This window comes from Phyllobates terribilis, unplaced genomic scaffold (genome assembly GCF_046119375.1).
Source record: "Phyllobates terribilis strain yellow unplaced genomic scaffold, ASM4611937v1 Scaffold_3__8_contigs__length_932513732, whole genome shotgun sequence".
NCBI classification, from domain to species: Eukaryota; Metazoa; Chordata; class Amphibia; order Anura; family Dendrobatidae; genus Phyllobates; species Phyllobates terribilis.
In genome coordinates this window covers 624,972,907-624,994,398 of record NW_027362763.1, presented here as the reverse complement: position 1 = coordinate 624,994,398, position 21,492 = coordinate 624,972,907, and the positions used below count along the sequence as shown (strand labels likewise).

Sequence of the window (21,492 nt, the reverse complement as noted above, 5' to 3'; positions counted from 1 at the left end):
TTCATGTTCTGCCTGGACTCTCTCACGCACTATTGCTTGGCCTGCCTTGGCTCCAGAGACATGCACCCGTGCTTGACTGGCAGACCGGAGAGGTCCTTCGCTGGGGACAGGACTGCCATAAGACTTGTCTAGTTCCCGTTCGTCCTGCCCGTCCTTCTCCTACCCCAGCCAATCTGCCCGGTCTTCCGGTTCCCTATTGGTCTTATGCGGATGTCTTCAATAAAAAAGAGGCAGAGACTTTACCTCCTCATAGACCATACGACTGCCCAATCGACCTGATGCCCGGCTCTACTCCTCCCCGTGGGCGAATCTACTCTTTGTCCGCTGCTGAAACCCGGTCCATGTCTGAATATATTGAGGAGAACCTGGCCCGGGGATTTATCCGGAAATCTACCTCCCCGGCGGGAGCAGGCTTCTTCTTTGTCAAAAAGAAGGACGGCTCACTCCGTCCATGTATAGACTATAGAGGCCTAAACCAGATTACTGTGAAGAATAAATACCCCCTTCCGCTTATTCCTGAATTATTTGACCGTCTGAGGGGGGCTAGAATCTTCACCAAACTGGATCTCCGTGGGGCGTATAACCTGGTCCGTATCCGTCAGGGGGATGAGTGGAAGACGGCATTCAATACCCGGGACGGCCACTATGAGTACCTTGTGATGCCCTTCGGTCTCTGTAACGCTCCTGCCGTCTTTCAAGAGTTGGTCAATGACATCTTCCGTGATCTTCTCTACTCCTGCGTGGTGGTGTACCTGGACGATATCTTGGTCTTCTCTCCGGATCTTCCTACTCACCGGAGGGACGTTCGTCAGGTCCTGCTCAGGCTCAGGCAGAACCACCTCTACGCTAAATATGAGAAGTGCATCTTTGAGCAGACCTCTCTTCCATTTCTGGGCTACATAATCTCTCAGACAGGTCTACAAATGGATCCTGAGAAACTGTCTGCCATCCAGAAGTGGCCCCGACCAGAGGGGTTGAAGGCTATTCAGCGGTTCCTGGGCTTCGCCAACTATTACCGTCTGTTCATACCGCACTTCTCTTCCCGGACCGCCCCTATCTCTGCTCTCACCCGTAAAGGTACGAACCCCAGAGAATGGCCGCCCGAAGCAGAGGAGGCATTTCTTTCCTTAAAACAGACCTTCCTCTCCGCCTCGGTGCTGCATCGTCCGGACGGCAACAAACAATTCTTCCTAGAAGTTGACGCCTCCTCCTCCGGAGCTGGGGCGGTACTTACCCAAAAATCTTCTTCCGGAAGAAAGGTAACCTGCGGCTTTTTCTCCAAACTTTTCTCCTCTTCTGAGCGCAATTATTCTATAGGAGACCGAGAATTGTTGGCCATTAAGATGGCACTGGAGGAGTGGCGTTACCTGCTCGAGGGGGCTCTCCACCCGGTAATAATTTACACTGACCACAAGAACTTGGCATATCTCCAGAGCGCCCACAGACTTAACCCGCGCCAAGCCCGGTGGTCTTTGTTTTTTGCCCGCTTTGATTTCATTCTTCATTTTCGTCCGGCTGACAAAAACATCAAAGCTGACGCCCTGTCCCGATCCTTTCTGGTGTCTGATCTTGAGGAGGAGCCTAAACACATCATCGATCCCGCCAGAGTAATGCAGGTAGCCCCCGTGGGCCTAAATCGTCTCCCTCCCGGTAAGACGTTCGTAACGGAGTCCGATCGGGAGAAGATTCTACACTGGGGTCACTCGTCTAAGCTAGCTGGGCACGCCGGTCAGAAAAAGACCCTCCAGCTTATTACCCGGCACTACTGGTGGCCTACCCTGCACAAGGATGTAATTGACTTTGTTTCTGCCTGTGTGTCCTGCGCCCGCAACAAAGTTCCGAGACACCTGCCTGCCTTCCGCCTTCTTCCTCTGCCAGTGCCTGCTGCCCCGTGGCAACATATAGCTATGGACTTCATAACAGATCTCCCCGTCTCTGCCGGTTGTACGGTCATTTGGTTGGTCGCTGACCGCTTTTCCAAAATGGCTCATTTTATTCCCCTGCCAGGCCTCCCGTCTGCTCCCGAGCTAGCTAAAGACTTTATCCGCCACATCTTCCGTCTCCATGGTCTGCCTCTCCACATCGTGTCGGATCGTGGGGTTCAGTTCACCTCACGCTTCTGGAGAGCCACATGTAAACTGCTCGACGTCACCCTGGACTTCTCTTCCGCTTACCACCCACAGTCCATTGGTCAAGTGGAGCGGATCAATCAGAATTTGACCAGTTACCTCCGGCACTTCGTTAATGCCCACCATTCAGACTGGGTGGATCTCCTACCATGGGCCGAGTTCTCTTACAACAATCACGAGAGCGAATCTTCTTCTAAATCCCCGTTTTTTGTAGTCTTCGGTCAGCATCCTCGGATCCCTTTTCCTGTCTCCACCTCTGTGGACAACCCGGCTGCGGAATCTCTCGTTAGCAAATTTTCCTCCACTTGGGAGAGTACCCGATCCGCACTCCTTCAGTCGTCCGAGCGGATGAAGAGACACGCCGACAAAAAACGCCTGGATTCCCCACAATTTCGTCCCGGAGATAAAGTCTGGCTCTCATCCAAATATGTCCGGCTCAAGATTCCTTCCTATAAGTTAGGGCCTCGGTTCATCGGCCCACTGGAGGTTATCAAACAGATCAACCCGGTGGCCTATAAATTGAAACTCCCGGCCAACTTACGGATCCCTAACTCCTTCCATGTATCTCTTCTCAAACCCGTGGTACTTAACTCCTTTTCCAAGTCTACAGGTACGCCTCCTGCTCCGGTTTCTGCTGAAGACGAGTTTGAGGTAGAGAACATTCTGGCCACCAAAAGGGTAAGAGGAAAGACCTTTTTTCTAGTGGATTGGAAGGGGTTTGGTCCTGAGGAGAGAACATGGGAGCCCCGGGAGAACATCCATGCCCCTCTCATCCTTGCTAAATTTCTGTCTGGCCTAAAAAAAAGGGGGGGCCTAAAGGGGGGGGTACTGTAGCGTCGGCGTCCCTGCCTCCTGCTAGGCAGGGACGCTGTTCCCCTCACCTCTCTGCTCCGTGCCCGGCGGCTTCCTTCCGCTCTGCTTGCAGCGCCCGCTCTCCCCCGGTCACTGTGCTTAGGGCGCGCGCTCCCCCTCTCTTAAAGGGGCCGCGCGCGTCGCCCTAAGGAGTCCCCGGCCAATGGCCGGAGGATCCCTCCATATATAAGGCACCTCCTCCAAAATGGAGGTGCCCGAGCAATGTTGTTGCACTGTTCACTACTCTGCTTCAGCCCTCAGGTCCCGTTACCAGTTACCTGCTAGTTTCCTGCCAGTTTGCTGTCTGATTCCTGCCTGTTATCCGCTTACCTGTTTGCTAGCCTGAGGTCCGACGGTCTGCCTTCCGACTCCTGTCAGTCTGTCTATGGACCAGCTAACCCGCTCACCTGGGAGCGCTCATCTGCTACCTGCCTGTTAGCCTACCTGGAGGCTCCGCCGTCACGTGCTGTGACCACCTGCCAGTCCAGAGACTCTTGCCCACTCACCTGGGAGCGCTCATCTGCTACCTGCCTGTTAGCCTACCTGGAGGCTCCGCCGTCACGTGCTGTGACCACCTGCCAGTCCAGAGACTCTTGCCCGCTCACCTGGGAGCGCTCATCTGCTACCTGCCTGTTAGCCTACCTGGAGGCTCTGCCGTCACGTGCCGTGACCACCTGCCAGTCCAGAGACTCTTGCCCGCTCACCTGGGAGCGCTCATCTGCTACCTGCCTGTTAGCCTACCTGGAGGCTCCGCCGTCACATGCTGTGACCACCTGCTTATCCAGAGACTCTCGCCTGCTCACCTGGGAGCACTCATCTGCCATCTGCCTGCTAGCCTACCTGGAGGCTCAGCCGTCTCAGGTCGTACCTGCCCGTTTACCCAGAGACTGTCCCGGTCACTTGCTGTGACCTCCTGCCCGTTTACCCAGAGACTGTCCCTGTCACTTGCTGTGACCTCCTGCCCGTTCACCCAGAGACTGTCCCGGTCACTTGCCGTGATCTCCTGCCCGTTCACCCAGAGACTGTCCCGGTCACTTGCCGTGACCTCCTGCCCGTTCACCCAGAGACTGTCCCGGTCACTTGCTGTGACCTCCTGCCCGTTTACCCAGAGACTGTCCCGGTCACTTGCCGTGACCTCCTGCCCGTTTACCCAGAGACTGTCCTGGTCACCTGCTGTGACTGCCTGCCTGTCTTCCCTGGTCGCCACCCGCTTCCTTACAAGGACCGCCCCCTTGTATAAGTTGCTCAGAGGTTCCGCCTCCCGGACCCGTTACACTTACAACTGAATCCCTGAAATTCAGGATTGTGCTGTCTGAAATGAGACATCTGAAAGCAGAGCAAATGGAGCCTAAAGATTCAGACTTTAGCCTCGGTTTGCCTTTGTTCAAATCAATGGCTATGTCAAGGCACATCTGAATGCCATTTTTCAGGGATTTAGATAGAAGCCTGGAAAGAGGAGATGAATGCATTGCAAAATTCAGTGTGAATAGGCCCTTATATCTGGAGTCTTGCTATTGATGCCACATGCATTTTACTTGTTTTTAACTTAAAAAAAAAATACACACACACAAATTATACACACACACACACATATACACACACACACATATACACACACACACACTATACATACATACACACAGATGTGTGTGTGGGCAGGTGTGTGTGTGTGGGCAGGTGTGTGTGTGTGGGCAGGTGTGTGTGTGTGATGTCTGTGTGTGTGTGTGTGGGCAGATGTCATTGTGTGATGTCTGTATGTATTTTTGTGTTTCAAATGTGTTTATGCGTGTCTGTATATGTTTGTGTGTGTGCATGCGGCCTCCTGCTGAGTATAGCTGGCGCCGTGCAGCCTCCTGATGTCTCTGGGGGGGGCGCCGTGCGGCCCCCCGCTGTGTATAGATGGCTACGTGCGTCCCCCCGCTGTGTATAGATGGCTACGTGCGGCCCCCCGCTGTGTATAGACGGTGCCGTGCGGCCCCCCACTGTGTATAGATGGCTACGTGCGCCGCCCACTGTGTATAGATGGCTACGTGCGGCCCCCCGCTGAGTATAGATGTCGCCGTGCGGCCTCCTGCTGTGTATAGATGGCTACGTGCGGCCTCCCGATGAGTATAGATGGCGCTGTGCGGCCTCCTGCTGTCTCTGGGGGGAGCGCCATGCGGCATCTATACTCACTCAGCAGGAGGCCGCACGTAGCCATCTATACACGTATACTCAGCAGGAGGCCGCACATAGCCATCTATACGGTGCCATCTATACACAGCGGGAGGCCGCACGGCGCCATCTATACACAGCGGGAGTCTCAGTGCTTTGCAAGAGCAGTCAATAAATCCTGCTTGACTAATTCTGAGCACCATAAAGTCTGGTTCGCTTCTAACCTGCTGTCTTCATTGTCAGCTTGCTGAATTCTAACTCATTTACTGTCATTCGAGACGATGCCTTTGCTGGTCTCTTTCACCTTGAATACCTGTAAGTGCTCCACTTAATGTCATATTTTTGATTCTGTTCTTCTTCATCTTTTGGCATGTGAAATTGTATGAGCAAGTATTCATATGAATTTATGACCTACTTAAACCTTTCGAGGACCTTAAATGTTATTCAATCAAATTTTTTTCCAGTTTAAAACTATGGGACATATATGTGCCTTGGTCCTCAAAGGGTTTTTAACCACTTCGCACCAGAGCCTGTTTTTGCCTTCGTGACCGGGCCAATTTTTTCAATTCTGACCACTGTCACTTTATGAAGCAATTACTCTGGAACGCTTCAACGGATCCCCCTGATTCTGAGATTGTTTTTTCGTGACATATTGTACTTCATGATAGTGGTAAAATTTCTTTGATATGACTTGCGTTTATTTGTGAAAAAATCGGAAATTTGGCGAAAATTTTGAAAATTTTGCAATTTTCAAACTTTGAATTTTCATGCCCTTAAATCAGAGAGATATGTCACACAAAATACTTAATAAATAACATTTCCCACATGTCTACTTTACATCAGCACAATTTTGGAACCAAAATTTTTTTTTGTTAGGGAGCTATAAGGGTTAAAAGTTGACCAGCGATTTCTCATTTTTCCAACAAAATTTACAAAAACATTTTTTTAGGGACCACATCATATTTGAAGTCACTTTGAGGGGTCTTTATGACAGAAAATACCCAAAAGTGACACCGTTCTAAAAACTGCACCCCTCAAGGTGCTCAAAACCACATTGAAGAACTTTATTAACCCTTCAGGTGCTTCACAGGAATTTTTGGAATGTGGAAGAAAAAAATTAACATTTAACTTTTTTCACAAAAATGTTACTTTAGACCTAATTTTTTTTTATTTTCACAGGGGTAACAGGAAAAAATGGACCCCAAAATTTTTTGTGCAATTTCTCTTGAGCGTGCTGATACCCCATATGTGAGGGAAAACCACTGTTTGGGCGCACGGCAGGGTTCGGAAGGGAAGGAGCGCCATTAGACTTTTTGAATGTAAAATTTGCCTGAATAATTAGCAGACACCATGTTGCGTTTGGAGAGCTCCTGATGTGACTAAACAGTAGAAACCCCCCACAAGTGACACCATTTTGGAAACTAGACCCCTTAGGGAACTTATCTAGATGTGTGGTGAGCACCTTGAACCCCAAGGTGCTTCACAGAAGTTTATAATATTGAGCTGTAAAAATAAAATTTTCACATTTTTCCCACAAAAACGTTTTTCATCCCTTAATTTTCCATTATCATAATGGTAATAGGATAAATTGCACCATGAAATTTGTTGTGCAATTTCTCCTGAACACGCCGATACCCCATATGTGGAGGAAAACCACTGCTTTGGTGTACGGCAGGGTCTGGAAGAGAAAGGAGCACTATGTTGGCTGGGATAGGTTGCAGACACCATGTCACATTGGAAGAGTCGCTGACATGCCAAAACAGCAGAAACCCCCACAAGTGACCCCATTTTGTAAACTACACCTCTCAATGAATTCATCTAGGGAAGTAGTGAGTATTTTTTAATTTTTAAATTTATACCATTGGGCAGTGAGAAAAGCATAATTATATTTTTACCACAAAAAAATGTTTTACCCTCAGATTTTACATTTTCACACAGGGCAATGGGTAAAAATGGTGCCGAAATGTGTCACACAATTTCTTCTAAAAGTGGCAATACCCCATATGTGCCTGTATCGTACCGCTCAGCCATACGGCGAGATCTGGGGGGGACCGAGCGCTATTTGACAATTGGAGAACAAATTATTGTAGAATAGGCATTTGGATTTGGGAGCACAACATTTTCTGAATTTCTTTTGGGGGGCAAGGGCCATTTCGCTTTTCCAGAGCCTTTCTGCTACCAGTAACTTGGAAGTCCCTTATATTTTTAACAGATGACGGACCTGAGTGGGGACTAGCTTTTTTTGAGGACTGAGTTGAAGCTTTTATTGGGAACATTTTACGTAACATTTATCCGGCACTCTAGGCTGAGCACTTACATCGGGGTTTCCATCTAAATTTCCAAGTGATGTAATTCAGATGAAACCCCTGTGGGATCCATTCACTATAATGAGGCAGCAGAGTTACTCTGGACTCCGTCTGGCCTCTGTTTAGCGGTGTCCTTTTTTTCAGAAGTGCACAAAACTGTGGCCAACCGCACTTTTATGCACGCCTAAAACAAATGACACCATGGGATCACAGGCCAGACGGCATCCACAGTGGCCTATATCTGCCTCATTACAGGGAATCTTCCGTCATGGGTTCCGGCTGAATCACATATTTCAGAGATTTACATGGAAACTCTGGCGTAAGTGCTCAGCGCAGAGCGCAGGATAAATGTGTGCCGAGCCTTACTGCGATCTTTGGGAGACATAATAAACAAATCAGTAGCAGGTGAAGAATTGGTTTTATTTATTTTTTTACGCCGTTTCTCATGCGGTATAAGTGATGAGATTACTTTATTCTTTGGGTCGGTGCGATTACAGAGATACCAGATTTATATCGCGTTTTTATGATTGACAGCTGTCACACACTAAGAGACGCTTTTTTTTTGCAAAATCTAGTTTTTGCATCGCCATATTTTGAGAGCTATAATTTTTCCAAATTTCGGCCGACAGAGTCATGTGACGGCTTGTTTTTTGCGGGACGAGTTGACATTTTTATTAGTACCATTTTTGGGTACGTGACATTTTTTGATCGCTTTCTATTCCGTTTTTTGGGAGGTAAAATTAACAAAAACCAACAATTCAGGAATTGTTTTTTGAGGGGTTTTTTTATGCCGTTCTGCGTGTGGTAAAAGTGATCAAGCAGCGTTATTCTTCGGGTCAGTACGTTTACAGCAATACTACACTTACTGTATATTTTTTTATGTTTTGGCGCTTTTACACAATAAAACAATTTTATAGAAAAAATATTTTTTTTGCATTGCTTTATTCTGAGAGGTATAACTTTTTTATTTTTTGGCTGATGGAGCTGTATAGCGGCTTGATTTTTACGGAACAAGATGACGTTTTCAGCGGTACCATTTCTATTTCCATTTTGCTTTTTGATCGCATTTTTTTCCACTTTTTGTTTGGCAATATGAGGAAAAAGCATAGTTTTTTGCTCCGTTTTTTATTTATTTTTATTACGGTGTACACATAAGGAGTTAATTAGTGTGACAGTTTTATAGATCGGGTTGTTTCGGACGCGGCAATACCAAATATGTGTACTTTTTTTATTTTTGCATAAATATATGGATTTATCGGTTTAATATTTTATTTATTTATTTTTATTTATTTTGTGATTTTTTTTAACAGTTTCAAAACATTTTTTTAACTTTTTTTACATTTTTACTTAGTCCCTGTATGGGACATTAATTTTTATTTTTCTGATCCCTGATCTCATGTAATGTAATAGACATGTATTACATTATATGAGATCTTCACTGACTGTTTCACAGCCTCCTGTCTGGCATCAGCTACAGACTGAAGCCAGACAGGAAGGACACCATATATGGCAGAGCTGGAGGCGGTCATGTGACCTCCAGCTGCCATAGCAACGCCAGGTCCTGAAAGCAATCAAGGGGTCGTCGGAGAGGTAAGTGGACGACCCCCTCTCCTCCTGCTGTTTTCTATATGCCGCGATCACTATAGATCGCGGCATATAGAAGACAGCAAAGGGTTAACATCACTGGGACCTGATCTAATCAGGTCCCGATGATGTTCCCTGTCAGAGCTATCGCTCTTCACCGCTCCCGCAGCACTTGCAGAACCCTGGGGGTCCTGAGCACTGCGAGACCACCCACCGTTTTTAAACGTCCGCGCTGCACAGAGCCCGGGCAGCGCGGACGTTTATCTACAGTGGGTGGTCGGGAAGCGGTTAAAGAGGCTGCAAACATAAATACGAAAAAAATAATTCAATTAGTGCTTTTTGTGTTCATTTAATTTTTATTTGAAGTCCATTTTTTTTATATACCTTGAAATTAAGCCCTACCCCATGGAATGAAGCCCTACCTACATGACATCTGAGAGCTACATGGATCCCGCTTGTGAGGTGCCTGTCCGTCACTACTATTCAGTTTTAGGGTCCACTCACTAAGCCATATGTTCTATCATGCAAGAGAATAGGGCCAATTATGCTCTGTCAGAGCTTCAACTGAGTGTGATCCGATTCTCTCGCAGCACAGATATGGAGAAGATGGAGAATTTAATTTCTCCATCTTCTCCATAGTCTCTGTGAGTGTTCATCGGACTGCACTTGGATGACATCCGAGTGCAGTCCAATGGTTTACGTGCACCCATAGACTTGTATGGGTGCACATGGTCCGAATATCGAATGAGATTATTTTCTCATGCCAATAATCGCACTGTCCCATATCCTATCCGATAAAACATCACATAGCATTCGGCCGTGTTATACGACAGTGTGAGCGAGCCCTTAGAGTCAAGGAATATTTACATGCAGATGATGATATTACTCTCCAAGTGTATCTTTTTTTAGGCGAGTTCATAGTAAATGCTTTGCCTTTTTGACATGTGATCAACTAAAGAACAAGAAAGATTTAGGACCTCCCCTATAGAGAAACGGAAAATAGTTTGGAGGACTTGCATGTCCTTTTTTATTTATTATGAGAAAATCATAAAAGATCCCGTTTTTTAACCATGCTGTGACTTTCTGCTGAGGGAGAGGGAGAGAGCTGCCCTATTCAGAGTCTGTAATAAGACCTGCTGACAAAAGTGTTGAAGATACAGTCTAATGTGAATTAACAATGAAAAAAAGTTAATTTCACAAATGGCTTGTATTTTTTTAATACAAACTTTTTTGTGTTTACAGCTCCTTTAAAGGGAATCTGTATGGTATGGGAATCTGTATGTAATGTAGGGTTAGAGGCACTGATTCCAGTAATGTGTCACTTACTGGGCTGCTTAGTGTTGTTTTGATAAAATCATTGATTTGTCAGAAGGTAATTATCACTAGATGACTAGAAAGTTCTGTAGGACCCCACCCCCATCACTGATCAGTAGATTTCTGTGTACACTGAGCATGGGCAGAAAGCTGCCAATCAGTGGTGTGGGTGGGGCTATACAGAGCGCAGCATTCAGAGAGCTGCTAGATCTGCAGCAGATAAAACGGTGATTTTCTCAAAATGACGACAAGCAGCTGAAAAAGTGACACATCGCTGGAATCAGGGTATCTGCCCCAATATTGTGCTGCTCTCAGATGAGGCAGCACAATTAATATTGTGCCAAATTAATTTCCCATGAACTATCACATGATCTATCACAGGGGATCATGTGACATGTCACGTGATAAATCAGGTGTGTGGGGTGGGGGGGCCGCGCCTTCTAAACTGCCCGGGGCCCTTGCTACTCTTAATCCACCCCTGTTTTTAACCTATTTATTAATGACCTTGGGGATGGGATTAAAAGTAGTGTTAGTCTTAGCTGATGACACCAAACTATGTAGGATATTAAAATCTGATCTTGACATTACGATATTGAAGAATCATCTGGATAAGAATGGGCAAACACTTTGAGGTTTAATGTAGATAAATGTAGAGAATTTAACCTAAAACTGAGTAATCCTATTGCTGCATATGCATTTTATGAAAGTGTACATTTAATGGGAGTGGGACTACAGAACAGGAGAAGGACTTGGGTACTCTGGTTACATGTAAGCTGAGCAGCAGTACTCAATGTCAAGCAGCAGCCGCAAAAGCAAACAAGATTTTAGGATGTATAAAAAGAGAAATAAAATCCTGCGATCCCTAGTTATTATTACCCCTTTAGAAATCACTGGTGAGGCTACATCTAGAATATGGTATCCAGTTCTGGGCTCCACATTTTAAAAAGGATATTCAGACGTTAGAGTCAGCTCACAGGCGGGCAACTAGATTATTGCAAGGGATGGAAGGCCTCTCATATGATAAAAGGTTGGAAAGTTTAGCTTGTTTAGCTTAGTAAAAAGACGCCTCAGAGGAGATTTTATTTACTTGTATGTGTGATATATATATATATATATATATATATATATATATATATATATATATATATAATAACGCTGCAAGCGTCCCTCTGTCGGAAGCCTCTATAGACTGCGAATGCACGACGCGCAGCCTGGCTCCAGACAGAAGAACGCATAGGGCTGTTAAAGGTAAGAGGAATGTATGGCGCCGGAGATCGCCGTATGCGTAGACACTGAACGCATACCGTGATCTCCGGCGCCATACTTGCATACTTACCTGACCGGGAGGAGCGTTTCCGCGGCTCCTCTCTTCTCGCCGGAGACTGGGGCAGGAGTGAAGGCATCGGAGTCGGTGCATGCGCATATGCGCATAGCACTATCCGGCGCCATTTTACTGAAGACTCATTTGCAGTGTATCTTGAGCAAAATGGCGCCAGACAGCGCGGTATGGGCATGCGTGTACTCTGGCGCCACACTCCTCCCCCGGCCTCCGACAGAACAGGACACCGCAGCGCTGGAGGACAGGGAAGAAAGGTGAGTATAAGTGGAGTTTTTTGTATGTGTGTACAGTGTGAAAGGGTTGAGGGGTGCCATACATACCAGGATTGGGAGGTGAGGGGACCATGCATACCAGGATTGGGGGATGAGAGGGCCACGCATACCAGGATTGGGGGATGAGGGGGCCACACAATACAGGATTGGGGGATAAGGGGGCCACACATACCTGGATTGAGAGATGAGGGGTACCATGCATTCCAGGATTGGGGGATGAAGGGGCCACACATACCAGGATTGGAGGATGAGGGGTGTACTATACATACCAGGATTGGAGGATGAGGGGTACCATACATACCAGGATTGGAGGATGAGGGGTACCATACATACCAGGATTGGGGGATGAGGGGTACCATACATACCAGGATTGGGGTATGAGGGGTACCATACATACCAGGATTGGGGAATGAGGGGTACCATGCATACCAGGATTGGGGGATGAGGGGACCATGCATACCAGGATTGAGGGGTGAGAGGACTATGCATACCAGGATTGAGGGGTGAGGGGACCTTGTATACAATGATTGGGGGATGAGGGGTACCATGTATACCAAGATTGGGGGATGAGAGGTGCCATGCATGCCAGGATTGGGGGTGAGGGATGCCATGCATACCAGGTTTGGGAGTGAGGGGTGCCATGCATACCAGGTTTGGGGGTGAGGGGTGCCATGCGTACCAGGATTGGGGATGAGGGGTGCCATGCGTACCAGGATTGGGGTTGAGGGGTGCCGTGCATGCCAGGTTTGGGAGTGAGGGGTGCCGTGCATGCCAGGATTGGGGGTGAGGGGTGCCATGCATGCCAGGATTGGGGATGAGGAGTGCCATGCATACCAGGATTGGGGGTGAGGGGTGCCATGCATACCAGGATTGGGGGTGAGGGGTGCCATGCATACCAGGATTGGGGGTGAGGGGTGCCATGCATGCCAGGATTGGGGGTGAGGGGTGCCATGCATACCAGGATTGGGGGTGAGGGATGCTAAGCATACCAGGATTGGTGGTGAGGGGTGCCATGCATACCAGGATTGGTGGTGAAGGGTGCCATGCATACCAAGATAGGGATGAGGGCAGCACATAACAGGATGGAGGAACAGGATTGGGGAGCACAAATACTAGGATGGGGGCTGCACAAATACCAGGATGGGGGCAGCACATACCAGCATGGGAGACCATATACCAATATGAATGCTCTCCACCCGGGTGTAGACCGGGCTCAATAGCTAGTATATATATGTCATAGTATATATGACCATGGCGGCGATTTTGAGGGTCGGCCATTTTGGATCAAACTTTTTCAATGGGAAGAGGGTCATGTGACACATCAAACTTATTGAGAATTTCATAAGAAAAACAATGGTGTGCTTGATTTTAACATAACTTTATAAGGCAAGAAATCCCACTTATTAAACCTGACAGCGCACAACTATGAAGTGCAAAGTATGAGAACTGGTTTGGCTAGGTGTGTCACTCTCCATAAGGAGAAACATTACCCCCTTAGACCTCAGTCCAGAGCCTCTCATCTAGCCAAATCAGTTCACATACTTTGCACTGACGAGGGCCCTCAGCCCGAAACACCGTGTCTGCAAATTGAGATTCTGATTTGGCTATTATCCAAATTCATATTACAAGACTAGTTAAAGGGTTGATTGTGACTTGTAGGATTGCTGCTTCCAATAGGTGGCGCTATAGAGTACAAGTCTTCTCTTTCTCTGAAGAGGCAATTTGCATACCGTTTTTTTATGGGAGCCAGAGCATGAGCGGACCAGCAATTTGATCTTTTGAAGGGAATTTGTCACTCATTTTTTGACTCTTAACCTGTGAACTGCATACCCAGCGATATGTAACATACTAAGCTGCTTGCTATAGTTTTGATAAATCACTGTCAGCATCTGCCTAGTATCCGCTCCTGAGCACCATTCATACATGGCTACGTAACATATGTGTCTTACGTCTGGAAGAGGTTAAGGAACTAAAGGGATTTTTCGGGATTTATGAAAATATGGCTGAGAGCAGGGAATGAATTAAATATTTAAAAAGCAAAAGCGATACCATTTAATGCACATCCAATCCATTGGTTTGCATTGTTCCTGCACCTGCAGCAAGCAATTGTCCTCAGCAGTCACGTACAGCACATTCCAGACTCACCATTGAGTCCACTCATTTTTTTTTATTTATCTCCATCCTCTCTTCAAGTCACTTTTTCATAAATGGCATAAATAAAAAAAAATTAAATCACCCACCCTTTGCAGCCCCAGTCTACACTCCAAAGTTAGAGTGAGCTGAAGACCATGTCATCTGTCTGACGATTGTGCGTGCTCCATTCTGAAATATTTAAAGATTTTTTGTAGTCACATAAAAAAACAAAAATTAAATGTGATTTTTATTCTGTAGACCTTTAAATAATTTTCCAGGATTATTAAAAAGGGTGTGCATTTTTTTTAAGAAACAGCACCAGTTATGAACTAATGAAGTGAGGAGCTACGCCTACGATTTCTGGGAAAGTTAGGGAGTGGGCCCCTATGATTGATGTCGTAAGGGAGTGTTATTGTTATTGAGAAATTTGATGGGGGTCACTCTGGCTCCCGGGGAAGTGAATGGAGAAGTCACTGACCCTGGGAGGAGGGGAGGCTGGGGGGGTAACTGTGGCTATTAAGAACCTGGCGGGTTTGCTTTGATGACTGCTAAATCATTAGTATAGTTACAACACAAAGTTCTCCCTGGAAGGGCACTGTAGGATACACAGATCTCTTATAAACCTTTACATAATCACTCTCACTTGTAATCAAAACAACTCCATACTATTTGATTTATACAATGTGTTTGGAGCTTGCAGAGTTCCTTCTGCATGTAAAATCCTCTGGTATTGAGAAATGTTTGTTAATGGAACCTATCACTATGAATATGCAGTTTAATTTTCAAGCACCATGTTATAGAGCAGGAGAAAAGATTCAGCATAACCTGTGAATTAAGCCTCTGCTCTGTTTGGGATTTTCAGTCCAGTAGGCGGTCCATCCAGTGACTGACAGCCGTCCATGTGTAAGAATGCATAGAGACATCCATCAGTCACTGATCGGACTGCCCACTGGACTGAAAGTCCCTGAAAGGGCAGAGGATTAAGTGATTACATCACAGGTAATACTGATTATTTTCTTACAAAACTATATATCATTCTCTTCAGCTTCTCCTGCTCTATAACTTGTTGCCTACAGATTAGACTCCATTTTCATGATGATGGGTTACCTTTAAACATAAGTATAGATGGTTATGTTGCTTTTTATATGCTCCATTTTACTCTTAAATTTGCGCTTCTAACTATATTTTTTATTGTCCATTTTTTATGTAAATTCGAAGTAATTTGTTTTATCATTACAAATTCCCAGTCAATACCCGCTGGAGACGTTTACCTCCCGAGTATGCTTCTACTTCTGAAGATGAATTTGGGACAAACCGAAATTCTCCTAAACCTTCGAGGCTACGTGCCTCTCCAGCAATTAAAGTTCAGAGGTCACATATTAATGGAAGTAGCACAGTCACCGCACCGCCTGGAGTGCTAAATGTGTCGGCATTTAAACATAAGGCCAAAGAACAGGAAGATTATATCCGAGACTGGACTGCACATCGTGAAGAAATAGCAAGGTAAGGACATTAGCAAAATAATGAAGTAAGCTGATGCACACTGATGCCACTGTGGATCACGTCAGTTGTTCGGTACAATAGTTTTATGTATCATGACAGCACGACTCAATTTGGCTGCAATGGTAAAACACTTTTGTTACGCCCAGAATGCTTGTTTTTTGTATATTGCCTTAATAGGTTGAAAGTTTGTATCCGAAGAGCTCTCCCTTCCCTTGACTTCATGTAAACAATGGAGCACGACTCAGCCCCTTCATAAAACCCTCCAAACCTACCTGTAATAGGACCTGTTCATCAAGACTGACGTTGAAGAATTGCCGATGGAGTAATATAATAGCCACCTGTGCACTAGAATCAGAAATCTATTAGAAACTAATATAATAGCCACCACTTTCTTGTGTAAATTTAGAGAATCTGGTGGGCTGGGTTATGCGCACCTAAGCATTGTGCAAAAACATCTTGCTTTTAAATGCCAGTTTTCTAGCATAAACAAACATAATCATTTTTCCCCATAGGAGCAAATTGAAAAAAGGTCGGCACTTCCATCGGGTAATAAAAGACAATAATTCTTTATTTGTAATCCATTAAAAGTAGAGGGCATCGAGAATTAAAAACACTGACGCGTTTCTGGCGCATATAACGTCCTAAATCATAGCATGCTGAAACAATCATGGGAGTCTCGCTTAACACCTTTCTGACATGAGGCGTCTCAATACTAGTGTTGAGCGAATTTGTTCGCATTTCAAATTCAGGTTTGTGTTCTGGCTTCCGGCTTGTTCGCACCAAAAAATCTGCTCCGCCCATGAACATTCCTGATTTGCCACGCTGTCACGCAGATGTTCGAACCCGAACCAAAATTTGAAATGCCGAACAAATTCGCTCAACACTAATCAATACATCCTTGTGCTGTGGGCCTTAATGACCAGGTAGATATTATTACGCCTCGGCGATTGTGCCCTCACAAAGGCTGTGTGGGCACAATCGCCATAGGGTGTCAGCTGATTCTGACAGCTAACACACAGCACTATCTGCCAGGAGCGGTCCCGCACTGCTCCTGGCACATTAACCCCCGCAATGCTGCAATCGAAGTCGATCGCAGCATTTCGGGAGCAGGCAGAGATAAGAGCTCCCCTCTTACCTTGGATCGGAGAACCTGCGCTGTTACCACGGGGTCCCGATCGTTGCTATTGTGACCCAATGTCGTCATGACAACATCCGGGTCACCAGGCACCAGCAAGTTAGTTATATGATGCGCAGTGCACAGTCTATCTAACTTGTCTCAGTGCAGAGCTGACAGCCTGCATAGCATAGGGATGCTCCTGATCATTTTTGTGGAAGGAGTTAGATTTTTTTTATTTTCATGGCTCTACGTCATAAACTTCTGTGAAGCACTTTGGGTGTTCAAGGTGCTTGCCACACATCTAGTTAAGTACCTTGAGGGGTCTAGTTTCCAAAATGGTGTCACTTGTGGGGGGTTTCCACTGTTTAGGCACATCAGGGGCTCTCCAAATGCAACATGGCGTCTGCTAATTATTCAAGCAAATTTTACATTCAAAAAGTCAATTGGCGCTCCTTCCCTTCCGAGCCCTGCCGTGCACCCAAACAGTGGTTTTCCTCCACATATGGGGTATCTGCTTACTCAGGAGAAATAGCACAACAAATTTCATGGTCCATTTTTTCCTGTTACCCTTTCGAAAATAAAAAAAATTAAATCAATCGCAGCATTGCGGGAGCACGGGGGAGGTAAGTGCCGATATTTACCTCCTCTCCGGCGTCCCGCGGCATCTGAGTCCGGTCCCGGATTTTGTCATGGTGACCTGATGTCATCATGACAACATCCAGGTCACCAGGAGGCACGAATTTACTTTGGTCATGCGCAGTGCGCGATCAAAGTAACTTGTCCCTGTGCAACACTGACAGGATGTATAGCATGGGGATGCTGCTGCATTCCTGTGCTATACAGCCGATCAGAATGTAAAAAGTGAAAGTCCCATAGTGGAACAAAGTGTAAAAGATCAAAAAGTGTCACAAAGTGAAAAAAATATTTTTTTTTGTAAAAATATTAAAAAAATGAAAAAAATAATCCAAAAAAATAAAAATATATTGTACCTATAAATAAATAATCTTATGAAAGAAAACAATAAAAGCACACATATTTGGTATCGCCGCATCTGGAACGACCTATAAAACTGTCCCACTAGTTAACCCCTTTAGTGATCACTGTAAAAAATAAAAATAAAAAATGAGGCAAAAAACGATTCTTTATCATCATACCGCCAAACAAAAAATGGAATAAAACGCAATCAAAATGACGAATGTAAATAAAAATGGTACCGCTGAAAACAAGCCACCATACAGCTCCATCAGCCGAAAAATAAAAAAGTTTTAGCTCTCAGAATAAAGAGATGCAAAACAAATTTTTTTTTTCTAGAAAATAGTTTTTATTGTGTAAAAGCGGCAAAACATAAAAAACAATATAAATGTGTTACCGCTGTAAACGTACTGACCCGAAGAATAAAGCTGTGTTATAAATTTTACCACACGCGGAACGGCATAAAAAAAGCAAAAAAACAATTACTGAATTATTGGTTTTTGGTTATTCTGCCTCCCAAAAATTGGAATAGAAAGCGATCAAAAAATGTCAAGTTTCTGAAAATGATACCAATAAAAAGTCAAGTTGTCCCGCAAAAAACAACATGACTCTGTTGGCCGAAATATGGAAAAATTATAGCTCTCAAAATATGGCGATTCAAAAACGAATCTTTGCAAAAAAAAGAGTTTTTTAGTGTGTGACAGCTGTCAATCATAAAAACCCAATATTAATCTGGTATCGCTTTGCACTAACCCAACAAATAAAGTAGTCTAATCACTTACACCGCACGAGGAACAGCGTAAAAGTAAATTCTAGGGTTAGGGTTAGGTTTGTGTTAGGGTTGGTTTAGGGTTGGACTAGGGTTAGGGTTGGGCTATGTTAGGGTTGGGTTTGTATTAGGGTTGGGGTTGTGGTTGTATTAGGGTTGTGATTGTGATTTTTTTCAGAAGTAAAGAAAAAAAATGGCGACTATTTTGAGTGCAAGTGCTCGCTACTTCAATTTGCATCGGGTGCTCGGGTATGCAACAAGTATAGCGGGTGCTCGAGTGATATGCTCGAGTCTCCACCCCATATGTTTTGCAGCTGTTATACAGCCAAAAAAACCTCACGGGGATTCCTTGCCATGCATGAGTGATCCCCGCATGCTTTTTGGGGGTTTCTAATAACGGTGAAACATGCAGGCGGGGACTCAAGCATGTTACTTGAGCACCTGCGATACTTGGTGCATACTCGAGTACCCGATGCAAAATCAAGTCGCGAGCACTTGCACTAAAGACTAATGACAACTTATTCAATATGATGACCTAATGTTATCTAAGTGTCGTACCTCTGGGTTCAAAATTTTCACTACACCCCTTGATAAATTCCTTGAGGGGTGTAGTTTCCAAAATGGTGTCACTTGTGGGGGGTTTCCACTGTTTAGGCACATCAGGGGCTCTCCAAACGCAACATGGCGTCCGCTAATTATTCAAGTAAATTTTACATTCAAAAAGTCAAATGGCGCTCATTCCCTTCCGAATCCTGTTGTGTGCCCAAACAGTGGTTTTCCCCCACATATGGGGTATCTGCTTACTCAGGAGGAATTGCACAACAAATTTTGGGGTTCAATTTTTATTGACACCCTTGCAAAAATAGAAAAATTGGGATCTAAAGTAACATTTTTGTGAAAAAAAATAAATGTTATTTTTTTTCTTCCACATTCCAAAAATTCCTGTGAAGCACCTGAAGGGTTAATAAAGTTCTTGAATGTGGTTTTGAGCACCTTGAGGGGTGCAGTTTTTAGAATGGTGTCACTTTTGGGTATTTTCTGTCATAAAGACCTCTCAAAGTGACTTCAAATGTGAAGTGGTCCCTAAAAAATGTTTTTGTAAATTTTGTTGGAAAAATGAGAAATCGCTGGTCAACTTTTAACCCTTATAGCTCCCTAACAAAAAAAATTTTGGTTCCAAAATTGTGCTGATGTAAAGTAGACATGTGGGAAATGTTATTTATTAACTATTTTGTGTGACATATCTCTCATAAATAAACGCAAGTGATATCGAAGACATTTTACCACAATCATGAAGTACAATACGTCACGAAAAAACAATCTCAGAATCAGGGGAATCCGTTGAAGCGTTCTAGAGTTATTACTTCATAAAGTGACAGTGGTCAGAATTGTAAAAATTGGCCTGGTCATTAACGTGCAAACCACCCTTGGGGGTAAAGGGGTTAAATATCCTGCCTTTTTACCTCAGGTGTTCAGTGTGTGGAAGCTAGCTCTTGAGAGAGAGGAGCTTGTGTTTGTATGCTCAACTGGACCATGTGCAATTGCTAACCCTGTGTGGCTGGACCTCGGCCAAAGTAAGGACAGTTTGGTACCTTTTTCCTTTTTCTTTCCTGTTATGCCAGAAAGGCCATATTTGTTCTGCACTTGGCTGTGGTTTATGCTGCTTTTTATAATAAACAACCAAGTCGTTTAAAGAGACCGTGTCCTGTATCTACCTCTGAGTGCAGCAGAGCGAGCGACTCTACCACAAGTGGAGTCTCGGGTGGGGGCAACGATCCAGCAATCTGTGTAGCCGCTATGATGTATATCCTGGGTAAAGGCCGCCAGCCAGCAAGTGACTTCCGGCAGCATGGAGAATGTAATAAAACACCTAGTCCTGACACAACAGCAGGAGATGAACAAGCTGCTGCTACAGCAGATGCGTCAACAGCAGCAGGATCAGCAGCAGATGCTGCTTTTGGCGACCGCCATCCAAGGCCGACAAACCACCCCACCCCCAGATCTGGCTATTGACTCCCATGTCCGAAAGGCAGTAAGACGTGAGATGCAAAAAATTACCCCGGGTGACGATATATAGGCCTTTCTGACCGTTTATGAAAGGGCTGCCGAGAGTAAGCAACTTCCGCCAGAGCAATGGGCAGAGGTGCTGGCGCCATACCCGACGGGGAAACCCCAGAAGGCATATTTGACTTGGCCTTGCAAGATGCCAAGGCGTATGGAAAGTTAAAAACTGAAATTTTGGCACGCATTGGGGTAACTATGACTGTCATGGCACTGCTGGGCGTGTCACCGCGAGAAACCCCCTTGGTCCCAAATGTTTGACCTGTTGCATCTGGTCCAAGAGTGGCTGTAGCCGGAGTCCTCTACTCCAGGGCAGATCGTGGAGCGAATGGTGATGGACCGATCTGTGCATTCCCTGCCAAGGCCCATATAGACTTGGGTTGCCCAGGGTGATCCCCGGAACACTGGTGAACTAGTTGGACTGGTCGAGAGATATCAGGGAGTCGAGGGTTCCTTGGGAAAGCAGCCCACTCCATATTGGGGGTTCCAACCGGGGACGGAGACCAAAAAGGGGATAGGGTGTCGAAGGTCAAAAGGTGCAGGAGAGGTAATGCCCAAGGTCCCTGCGGGAGAGATTATGTGTTGGAGGTGTCACGGCCCAGGCCGTATGGCTGCCCCTATCCTCCGAGGAAGTGGACTGTAGCCTGGGACACCGCTGTTCCTACTATGCCTACCCCGCCTGCAGTGTGGACTATCAGCCCAGTGAGGGGTCACTGTCATGTCCCGTGACTATAAATGGGATGTTGGTAGTAGGAGTCTTGGACTCTTGGTGACTCTAGTTAGGGCCACACTTCCCCACCAGTCGATTCCAGGGAAACACGTGGGGGTTTGCTGTATTCACAGGGACGCCAAGGATTACCCTGTGGCCAGAGTGGCAATTCAAACTAACTGTGCGGATGAGTCCCATGAAGTCGGGGTGGTTAAGGACCTGCTACGTCCAATAATAATAGGGTGGGACTTTAGTTTATTCTGGGATTTATGGCGGAA

The 21,492-nt window shown here is 45.6% G+C and overlaps 1 protein-coding gene across 4 annotated transcripts in view; it reads left to right on the top strand.

Moving 5' to 3' along the window:
- CEP170 (centrosomal protein 170) overlaps positions 1 to 21,492 on the top strand; it is a 306,205-nt gene that overhangs the window by 216,063 nt on the left and 68,650 nt on the right. For all 4 annotated transcript variants that reach the window (XM_073671540.1, XM_073671537.1, XM_073671538.1 and 1 more), the window contains one exon: positions 15,331 to 15,586. In XM_073671540.1, the coding sequence (XP_073527641.1) occupies positions 15,331 to 15,586 (256 nt within the window). The remainder of the gene's footprint in view (positions 1 to 15,330; positions 15,587 to 21,492) is intronic.